Source organism: Chiloscyllium plagiosum, chromosome 6, assembly GCF_004010195.1.
Source record: "Chiloscyllium plagiosum isolate BGI_BamShark_2017 chromosome 6, ASM401019v2, whole genome shotgun sequence".
NCBI classification, from domain to species: Eukaryota; Metazoa; Chordata; class Chondrichthyes; order Orectolobiformes; family Hemiscylliidae; genus Chiloscyllium; species Chiloscyllium plagiosum.
In genome coordinates, this window is record NC_057715.1 from 119264111 (window position 1) to 119275933 (window position 11823).

General features: G+C 42.1%; 1 protein-coding gene across 3 annotated transcripts in view; it reads left to right on the forward strand.

Moving 5' to 3' along the window:
• Positions 1-11823, forward strand: part of LOC122550994 (F-box/WD repeat-containing protein 7-like) — a 218942-nt gene that overhangs the window by 95540 nt on the left and 111579 nt on the right. The window contains exon 1 of one of the 3 annotated variants that reach the window (XM_043692590.1): positions 3653-3813. The exons of the other annotated variants lie outside the window; for them this stretch is intronic. Coding sequence (XP_043548525.1) covers positions 3775-3813 — 39 coding nt within the window. The 5' untranslated portion in view covers positions 3653-3774. Of the gene's footprint in view, positions 1-3652; positions 3814-11823 lie in introns of those variants that run through there. 3 annotated transcript variants of the gene reach the window in all.

An 11823-nucleotide genomic window follows, 5' to 3' on the forward strand; every position in this document is an offset into this window, starting at 1 on the left:
CTCATTCCTGAAGAAGGGCTTATGCCCGAAACGTCGATTCTCCTGCTCCTTGGATGCTGCCTGACCTGCGCTTTTCCAGCAACACATTTTCAGCTCCACCTGCCACTTTGCCAAGTCTGTGAACCTGTCCAAGTCCGCTGCAGCCTCCCTGTCAGTTCTTCCACCTATCTTTGTGTCAACTGCAAACTTGGCAACAATTATATCAATTCCTTTGTCTAGATTATTAATGTATAACATGAATAGTTGTGGTCCCAACACGGACCCCTGTGGAATTCCACTAGCCACCAGCTGCCATCCTGAAAAAGACCCTTTTATCACTGCTGTCTGCCAGTCATTGAGTCGTCTATCCAGGCCAATACCTTGTCCCTAACACCATGGACTCACCTTATGTATCAGCCTCCTGTCCAGTGCCTTGTCAAAGACCTTCAGAAAATCCAAATAGATCATGTCCACTGTTTCTTCATTACCTAACTTGCTGCTACCTCCTCAAAGAATTCTAACAGAATTGTCAGCGTGATGGCTTGACGAAGCTGTGCTGACTCAGTCCTATTTTACTGTGTACTTTCAAGTACTCCGCAAATTCATGATTAATAATGGACTCCAAAATCTTATCAACATGCAAGGACAGGCTAGCTGTCTTATAAGTTCCGATCTTCTGTCTCCCAACCTTCTTAAACTGGTGTGTTACATTAACCATTTTCCAGTCGTCTGGGACTCTCCCTAACTCCAGTGATTCCTGAAAGATCACCAATTCTCCTCTAATCTCCTAGTCTTCTCCTCCAGAACTCTGAGCTGTAGTCTGTCCAGTTTATCCACTTTCAAATCTTTCAGCTGCCCCAGCACCTTCTCCTTACTGATGGCCACTGCACTCACTTCTACCCCTGACTCTTGAACTTGTGGTATTCTACAAGTCTCTTCCATATGAAGGCTGATGTAAGGTTCCTATTCAGTTCCTCTGCCATTTCTTTGTTTCCCTTTACTCCTCCTCCAGTTTCATTTTCCAATAATTCCATGTCCACTGTTGCCTCTATCTTGCCTTGTGTATATCTTTTTTAAAAAAAACACTTGCAATCTTTTTTTATAACTAGCTACATTATCCTTGCATTCTCTGCCCCCTCGATTATTTGTTACTATTCACTCGTGGGCTGTGGTTATGGTTGGCTGGTCAGCATTTATTGCCCATCCCCAGTTGCCCTTGAAATGAGTGGGTTGCTCAGCCATTTCAGAGGCAGTTGAAAGTCCAACAGATTGTCGTGGTCACATAGGTCAGACCAGGTGAGGAAGGCAGGTTTTTTTCCCTGCAGGACATTAGTGAGCTTGTTGGGTTTTTCTGTCAACTGACAAGGGTTTCACAGTCCTCATTAGATTCTTAATTCCAGAGTTCTTTATTAAATTCAGATTCCACCAATTACCGTGGTGGGATTCAAACTTGGGTCCCCAGAACATCAGTGAAGTTTCTGGATGGAAAGTCAAGTGATAATACCACTAAGGCATTGCCTCCCTTTTGAAGGAAATGTTTTTTGCTAATTCAATTATCCTGTACTGGTTTTTAAATGCTTCCCAATCCTCTGTTTTCCCACTAATCTTAGCATATTGTTTGCTTTTCCTTTTGTGTTTATGCTGTCCCTAACTTCTCTTCTCAGCCATGGTCACCTCATCCTCTCTTTCTTATGCTTCTTCCTTCCTGAGATGAATGTCTGATGTGCACCTCCTGATTTACCCCCAAAACTCCTGTTAATACTGCTTTGTTTTCTTCCCTACTCCATTCCCCTTCCAGTCAATCCAGGGCACCCCCTGCCTCATTTCTTTGTAGTTTTCTTTAGTCGATTAGAAAACTGTTACATCTGATTCAACCTCCTCCTCCTTAACTGCAGGGTGAATTCTATCTGTTTATAGTCACTGTCCACTCCTTCGCAATCCTTACAACTACCTTTCTCCCCTCCCTGGAATGTTCCATGTACCATGGTGCTATGGTCACTTTGCTTATCCTCCCTGCAGTCCCCACACTCACCCAGTCGGAGAATAAGAATCTCAAATATGTTAGATGAGATCAAGGGCTAAGGATGCCTTTGCTTGCCTTGCTTGGTAGTCTCACCTTCCTGTCCCTGACCACTGGCTATTAATCAGTTAATATAAATGGTGTGACTGCTTCCTGAAACACAGTGACTCCCCCTCACTGATATGTTGCAGTGTTCTAAGCTCAGACTACAGCTCATCAACTCTGAGTCGGAGTTCCTCAAGCAAACCAACACTTGCTGTAGATGTGGTCACTATAAACCACGGTGTTGTCCGCCAGCTCCCCATATTGCTTGGTCTTTCATCTCCATTTTATTTACTTAATTCTTAATTTGATTTTTAAATCCTACTGATCTTCTAGTTATCTGTAAATATTCCCCTATTTACCTTCAATCTGAAAATAAACTATAATAATGATATTAGCAGCTATTACCAACCAATGAACTTGCAGTTTTCTTGTCATGTCATTTTTGTTTTGTGCTGGGCCCCTGATCCTAGGCTTGAGATTGTCCTGTTTATTAAAAAAAACCTGACAAACCAAGCAAAGTAAGCAAGCACAAAGCACATCTTTGCCTCTGCACTGAACTCCCATGCTGCCTCCAACGTTCCTGAACTATATACTCACTTGGACTGTGTCTCTGTCTGCATGTGATCTCTCATTTCTGACTTCTTATCACTATTGTTTGCGAATATTGTAGTGCACAAATTGATTCATGTTTGTGGTTGTTTTCCCCCATTTACCTAGGTTATTGGAAAACCTGGGCCACAATGCTGTACTGTTGGTGGTGGTTTTGTAGTAATGTCATTGGACCAGCAATCCAGAACTCCAGGCACATGTTCTGCAGCATGTAGTTTGAATTCCACCATGGCAGATGTGAAATTTGACATTGTTTTTTTAAAAAAACTGGAATAAGGAGCTGGCCTATTCGTGACTGAATATCTAATGTTGATTGTCATAAAAACTCACCTAGTTCATTAATGTCCTCTCTGAAAGGAAACGTGCAGTGAGAGCTTCTTGCTATCATTCTCTGCCGCAAACTGTTCAGCCACCGAGTTGTGGTCAGGTCCCAGTTGGCCAAATCTACCTTGACTATGGTTAACCCCATTCTGTTTCTGATTAGACTTTTTGCTTACAACCTGTGTATTCTGGAGTGATTGCCTGGCAAACAAGAGTGCAGAGGTACTTGGCATCGGGGCATGAGATTCCTGAAGCAGACACACTGCTGGAGAAGCTTAGCAGTACTGGCAGCATCCTGTTTAAATTGAAATACTTTGTATGCTGGCCACTCAATTTGTTTTGGTTTAGGTGTTGAGAAGCTTGCTGCAATCATGCCTCTTTCCCTCTATTGTTTTGCACACTGCTTTCCTTCCTGATGTATAGACTTGGCTAGGTGGACTGTGCCGCTACAGGGGTGGGGATTTCTCTAGTGACTTCCAGTAATGAATTTCTGACAAATTTAAAACCACTTCATTGTGCTGGGAGTAGTCATTTTTGGGGGAGGTAATGGTTGTGGACAGTCAGTTCCTGTTTACTGCTAATTTAGTTTGATACATTACAATCATCAGTAATCAGATTCCCTGTAGTGCAGTGGTATCGTTCAAGGCCCACCTCCTGCAAGCAGTTCATCCAGTTCGGTTTTCATATCTGTGGCTGAGAGAGTTTTTCTTGTAATCTGCATTGTGTGAAGTTTCCAGGACATGTTGTGTGAAAGAAGTGGGCAAAGATAATCAGTGTGTGTCACAGCAGAGCTTCTAATCATGGGATTCTACAGCACCTTCAAGCTATTCCTATATAGAGTAAGTCTGCCTCCTCTTATCTCCTGCGGAGGATTCTTATTAATCAGTCTGCCAAGTTAATAACAGAATTGTTCTACGGAGAAATCGGTCTTTACATCTTTGATCTCTAAGAATTCAGAATCTCTAGGCTTTTCATCTTCAGGTCCTTTTAGAGCTTTATTTAAGTCTGTTCAAGCTGCTCACCTGGACTGTATGGAGTTGTCCTGGTGTTGCAATCAGCACTGTCAACGAGAAAAGGATTTTGAAGGATCCGCAGGAGCTAGCAGGATACTTTTTCTCTTGTCTAGAGTCTATTTAGACTGAGTGTTGATAATTGAATATGAACAAGAAATTATTCACCCCCACATTATCTCTGTTTTCTCCTCTTCTTTCTCCCTCATCCTAAATACATTCTCACACCCCCACCACCCCACCAGAGGTCCTCTCCTATTCATGTTGCTGCTGGCTTCTGTCTCTCTTGAGTAAATAGTATTAATGATTTTGTTTTTAGTTTGATTTTATTTATTTTGAATGAGCGAATGACATGACCTGCCTCACCTCTGTTCGTAACACATTTTCATGCTGTTTTCGTGACTGGTTTGCTTGCCTGTCAAGCCTGACTTGTAAACAGTGCTAAATTCTTGAATGTTAAGTTTAAATATGATGCTTTCTGAAGGTTAACAATTTGAATTGGGGTTGAGTCAAGCTGAGGCAGCCGAAGTGATGGGACATGTAGTTATGTTGACAGTCTCTAGGGAACAAATCACTTTGGGTATTAAGTAGGAAAAATAAAATGCTTTTTTGTCCTAAGTCTATTCCTGCTTTCCCTGAATCCTCATCAAATACTTCAATTTAGATCCCCTTAGTCTCCTAACCAAAACAGAACACAAGCCAGGTCCAGGCACACAAAAATGAGATTATTTAGTAATGCCTAATTAAAATCTTGTAACTTCTTCCCAAACATCAGCAGTTCAAGAAGGCAGTTCAAGAGTAACCCCTCTTCTTGAGGGGTTACTAGTGATGTCACATGATGTGAATGAAGAGGAAAAAGCCCTTGGCTTGCAATATAAGGCACCGTCCAATGGAAGATGCAGTCTTTGGTATATCCTGTGATGTGTTTGACTGAGACTCCATTTTGATTGCCATTTGACAATGTTAGAAGAGCATGACATTCCCCTTGGTATCTCTTGCCGACATTCTTATTCGCCCAACACCAAAAGAAACGGGTGTTTTTGCTGTTTGTAGAACACCACTGCAGCCAATTTCACTCAGTATCAATAATTTTGCACACGCTCTTCAGACTCTCCTTCTGAGGACAAGGACAGCAAGATCTAAATTTCCTGCAAAACTTGGAAGGCATATGTACCTAAAGATGTTAACCATATGAAGGACTTGGGTGAAGAACTGAGGATTTTCTTATCTGAATTTGTAAATGACATGAGGGAGCTGAGAGCAAGAGTTCACAGCACAACATAGTCAAAGCTGGCAATCTATGAAGATGGGTTACCACATGGTATCTGAACCAAATGTGAATATTTGTTGAATGGGCAGAGTTAGCATTGAGCAGCAGAAAGACTGAGGAGTCATACGGGCACATGAATTCCAAATGTATCAGAAAATTAATTTCTTTCTTGATATATTTGTAAGTTGTCATAGTTAACTTAGTACCTTGTATGAAATTGAGACCAAAATTGTCTGTAAGCCAACATGTTTAATTAAAAATGAAGAACTTGTTCACCAGTATGACTGGTGGATTTTGGAGGAGCAGCAGCTGACTTTTTATCCCCAGTCCATCTTTATTGTCTTTCAAGCTTGCTGTCATATGTGTGATGGTAGATCAACCTTATCCACCTGAGAGGACGTAGTAGACTGGATCGTTAGCTTTTGTGAGGAGTTTTGTAACAGGTTTGCTTCTAATTTGACTTCGTTTGTTTTGGGAATACTATCCCAGCATAAAAACACTTAATGGAGTCTATCGATTAGTACATAGATCTTGCTTCTCTCTTCGCTTCATTGAATCGTAGTATACACTGTGCAGAGATCTGATGCATTCTTTTATTGTAGATGTGGAGCTTTATTAGCATCTCTGGTTGTATATTGCAGTTGACCTAAAGCACATCAAATATCATTTAGAGGATGTTGGTTTCTACAGACAGACAAACTTCTGAAATGAATAAAATCACAGTGCCTTTCTCAGCAGGAAAGGACTGCTCGCTACTGAATAATTAAACTGTTTTTAAATTGAAGTAAACCAGCAAGAAAAAGGATTTCCAATGAGGACAGGAACGTTGGGAGCAAAATGAGATTGGTATCTATCCAAGGATGTCTTTCACCACCAGCACCTCTGTTCATTTTCAGAGCAAACAGCAGGATGACAGTTTGTGACAAAAAAATACTGAAAGAACTGTGGATGCTGGAAATCCGAAACCAAAACAGAAATTACTGGAAAATCTCATCAGATCTGGTAGCATCTGCGGAAAGAAATCAGAGTTTCAGGCCCAATGACCCTTCTTCAGAAGAATGTTCTCTCCACAGATGCTGCTAGACCTGAGATTTTCCAGCAATTTCTGTTTTTGTTTGGCTGAATGTTTCTGAACCTAGTTAAGAGGTAATGGAAATTAACCTTAATTCCAAATTATTATAACTTTAAATATTTAACTGTATCTGCTCCAAATTCAGTTCCTTTCTTGATGTCTTTGAAATCTGTGGACTGATGTTCATTGCATTGTAGTTTATTAACCGAAGCATTCTAGTCCTTCAGTAACAGACTAAAGTTGTGAGATCAAACCATATCACGGCAAGTTATGATACCCAGTTAAATAATTCAGGCTGGCATCAGAATATGATGGTAGAAGTTGTCAAGTTTTGAAAAAGCAAAAACCAAATCCAGTTGATTCACGAACTTCCGGGGCGGTGACCCTCCCACCCACCAAGGAATGTAATTCTCGTCCCTCACTTGTGCACTTTCCTTGTTTTCACAGAATTGTTGGTGTCCCTTGCAAGATCACCATTGGTTGCCCATCCCAAATTCACTTATAACTAAGTGACCGTTGAAGGTATTTCAGAGGGCAGTTCGTAGTCAACCACATTGCTGTGGGTCTGTACTTGAGTGTAGATCAGACCATGTATGGCAGACTTCCTTCCCGAACGAGTGAACCAGTGGGTTTTTATGATAATTGATAGTTTCATGCTTTCATTTCCAGGTTAGTTTACTTGAATCAAAATTCCTGCGGCTGTCGTAGTGGGATTTGAACCACTGTCCTGGTAGTCTGGGCCTCTGAATTATTAGTCTAATCACAAAAATACCTTTCCAACGAGCCTCCCCAAATTGTGCCTTAATGCCATCAGGGATGAGCTGCAAGTCCTACATGGTGTAGCCCACATTTAAAGAAGAAATTTTGAAATCAATCCCAAGGATAGCCTTGTGGAATTAATTTTGGAATGAATTTACCAACACATTTATTTGATTTATTATTGATTTAATTTACTATTGTTACATGAACCGAGATACGGTAAAAAGTATTGTATTGTACGCTAACCAGACAAGTCATTCCTTACCTAAGTACATCAGGGTAATAGAATAGAATGCAGAATATAGTGTTACAGCTACAGAGAAAGATCAACTCCTTTTTGAGAGGTCTGTTCAGAAGTCTGATAACAGCTAGGAATAATCTGTTGGTACATGTTTTCAAACCTTTGTATCTCCTGCCTGATGGAAGAGGGTGGAAGAAAGTATAACTGGGTTGGGAGAGGTCTTTGATTATGCTTCTGCTTTCCCAAGGCAACGAGAAATGTAGTCAGAGTCATTGGAAATAATGCTGGTTTTTGTGATGGGCTGGGCTGTGTTCACAGCTCTCTGAAACTTCTTGCGGTCTTAGGCAGAACAGTTGCCATATCAAGCTGTGATGCATACTTTCTATGGTGCGTCAGGATGACATGGTGGCTCAGTGGTTAGCACTGCTGTCTCACAGCATGAGGGATCTAGGTTTGATTCCAGCTTCTGGCAGCTGGATGTGTGGTGTTTGCATGTTCTCCCCGTGTCTGCATGAGTTTCCTCTGGGTGCTCCAGTTTCCTCCTATGGTCCCAAGATGTGCAAGTTAGGTGAATTGACTATGCTAAATTGCCCGTAGTGTTCAGGGATGTGTAAGTTAGGTACATCAGCCAGGGGAAATGCAGGGTTACAGGGAGGGGTGGGGGAGGGGAGGGGGGTCTGTTTGGAATGGTCCTCTGAGGGTTGGTGTGGACTTGTTGGGCCAGATGGCCTGTTTCCACACTACAGGGGTTCTACACAAAAGAAATCTATTAACAATTGTTGAGTCATTGTCAATATGCTGAAGTTCCTCTGGAATTTGAGGCAGTAGTGGCATTGATGTGCTTTCTTGACTGTAGTTTTGATGTGGATGGACCAGGATAGATTGTTGGTGATATTTAGTCCAAGGAACTTGAAGCCTCGACCATCTCTACCTCAGCACACATGTTACAGATAGAGGAGTGTACACCGCTCCACTTCATGATGTTGATGACCAGCTCCTTTATTTTGCTGACTTTGAGGGAAAGATTGCTTTTGCACCATGCCACTAAGCTGCCCATCTCCTCAACATACACTGTACCATTGTTATTTGAGATCCAACCCACTTCAATGATGTCATTACAAATTTGTAAATGGAATTGGAACTGAGTTTGGCCACAGTCATTGTGCTCACCCAGATTTGTGCTACTTGGTCTTAAGGAGTGGCAGCTGAAGTTTAATTTAGATAAATGCGAGGTGCTGCAGTTTGGAAAGGCAAATCAGGGCAGGGCTTGTATACTTTAATGGTAAGGTCTTGGGGAGTGTTACTAAACAAAGAAGACCTTGGAGTGCAGGTTCCTATTTCTTTGACAGTGGAGTCTTGGGTAGATAGGATATTGATGAAATTATTTAGTATGCTTTCCTTTATTGATCAGACCATTGAGTATAGGAGTTGGGAGGTCATGTTGCTGCTGGGCAGGAAATTGGTTAGGCCACTTTTGAAATATTGTGTGCAGTTCTGGTCTCCTCTTATCAGGTGGATGATGTGAAACTTGGAAGACATCAGAAAGGATTTACAAGGATGTTGCCGGGGTTGGAGGGTTTCAGCTGTTGGAAGAGTCTGAATAGGCTGGGTTGTTTTCCCTGGAGTGTCGAGTCTAAGGGGTGACCTTAGCGGCTTATAAAATCGTAAGGGACATGGATAGGATTGTCATCCCATTTACCCCCCCCACCTCAATCAAAGCAAAATGCTCAGAGATGCCATGTGGTTTTACCTCTATCTTTGTGCTGGGCCCTGGAGAGAGAGAGAACAATTGCCCATGTGCACAAGGACATGAGCTCATGGTCTTCCCTCGAATAACAGTTTCTCAATGAACCATAGGCATTTTACAGGGAGGAACATCCAGATAAGACAACATTTGTATTAATTGGGTGACCATTACAATCAATGAGTGTCAATAGCAGAAACCAAGCCCTTTCCTGTTATACAATGAATGTTCTTAACCTTGTTAATAGGATTCATACAATTGTTAGCTGACCTTACATACTGAATGCTTCAAATATTGTTAAATGGCTCTACATAATGACTGCTTTTCCACCTTGTTAACCCATTACCCTTGCCTCCAGCACCCCATTGTTAACTGTAAGTTCTTATCTGATCTGAGTCATACTCAGCTGGACCTCTTGTTTCGCAAAACTCAGAACTTAACTCTTTCCCTGTCTGCTTATACCCTATACACATTCTCAGGACAAGTAGACAAGGTATTTCCTCTTGGGTGGGGCAGTCCAGTGCTAGAGGGTATGGGTTTAGGGTGAGATGGGAAAGATATAAAAGAGACCTAAGGGGCACCTTTTTCATGCAGAGGGTAGTGCGTGTATGGAATGAGCTGCCAGAGGAAGTGATGGAGGCTGATACAATTGCAACATTTAAAAGGCATCTGGATGGGTATATGAATGGGAAAGGTTTGGAGGGATATGAGCCAAGTGCTGGCAAATGGGACTACATAAATTTAGGATATTTGGACGGGTTGGACCGAAGGTTCAGTTTGCGTGCTGTATATCTCTATGATTCTGTTTCCACATCATGAGCTCGATTGAGCCAAAGTCAAACAGCCTCATTTTCAAAGTCTGACAACAAATGATATCTTTATTGAAGTGACTAGGAGACAGTAAGGACTGCAGATGCTAGAAGTCAACAGTCGATAGATGTAAAGCTAGAAGAGTGCAACAAGTCTGACAGCATCTGAGGAGCAGGAAAGTTAGTGTTTCAAATACTGAATACTGAAAAACAGTATTTGGATGTATGAACACTAAATGCCTGCTAGCTTTCAAACAAATATTCTGCCTTTCCATGAAATTAAAGATTAGGCTTACATTGTGGAAGTGCCTCAACAGGTTTCAAACAATTTAGAGCACTTCAGATGTAATCCATTACTTGGAAATGCGGTGTCTGTTGTTTGCAACTGCGTCACACAAAAAGTCCCATGAACAATCCAGAGATGAATTGCCACTCCTCATGTTGGTGTTAATAGTGGTTGGAGGAGTGCCTGCCAGAGTGGTTGTTCTCTGCTCTGTACCATGGGTTCTGTTGATCTGAAATTGGGAAAAATTAGAACATGTAGGTGGAGGCTCACTCTGACCTCTCTTCTGAATGAACCCGCCACTTCCTCTGGAATAGAATAGCCCTTGAAGCAAAAACCTTATTATTTTATGATGGGACTGTTAAGTTAACCAAGTTAACATCATTTTGTTTATGTATTGCACCTCCTCTGCTTGTTTTGAGTAAGTTTACTTCTTGAAGGATGGTGATGACCGATTGGAGAACCCGGGTACTCTTTAGATAATTTGTGTTCAAAGTCATTTGGGATTCAGAGTACGTAGGACAGTACAGAGCAGAACAGGCCCTTCAGCCCTCAATGTTGTGCCGACCTGTAAACTAAGCCAAGCCCATCCCCCACATGGGGGGATGGGGTGTGTCTGTGTCTGTGTCCAAATCATTTATAAACATGACAAACGGCAGTGGTCCCAAAACAGATCCAGACTATAGGCTAAATATTTTCTACCAACCATTACTTGCTACCTTCTTACAGAATGCCAATTTCTAATCCAACCTGCTAAATCACCCTCAATCCCATGCCTCCCCATTTTCTCCAATAGCCTACCATGTGGAACCTTATCAAAGGATTTATTGAAGTCCATGTATACCACATCAACTGCCGTACCCTCATCTACATGCTTGGTCGCCTTCTCAAATAACTCAGAGGTTTGTGAGACACGACCTGCCCTTGACAAAACCATGTTGACTGTCTACAATTAAATTGTTGTTTGCGAGATGATTATAAATCCTATCTTTTATAATCCTTTCCAAAATCTTTCCTACAACAGAAGTAAAGCTCACTGGTCTATAATTACCAGGGTTATCTCTGCTGCCCTAGTTGAACAAGGGCACAACTTTTGCAATCCTCCAGTTCTGTTGTACTAAAAACCTGTAGGCAATGACTACTCAAAGATAAAGGACAAAGGCTCCCTAACTTCCCAGAGAATCCTCTGATAAATCCCATCCGGCCCAGGGAACTTGTTTACATTCACACGTTCTAGAATTGTTAGCACCATCTCCTTACCAACCTCGATCCTTTCAAGTCTAATAGCCCGTATCTTAATACCTCCATCCCCCATCACGAAGGACTCAAAGCCCTCCGCTTCTTCCTTTCCCGCCGTACCGACCTTACCAACCTCGATCCTTTCAAGTCTAATAGCCCGTATCTTAATACCTCCATCCCCCATCACGAAGGACTCAAAGCCCTCCGCTTCTTCCTTTCCCGCCGTACCGACTAGTACACTTCCACTGACACCCTCCTTCGACTGACTGAACTGGTCCTCACCCTGAACAACTTATCTTTCCAATCCTCCCACTTCCTCCAAACGAAAGGAGTAGCCATGGGCACCCGCATGGGCCCCACCTATGCCTGCCTCTTCGTAGGATATGTGGAACAATCCATCTTCCGCAACTACACTGGCACCA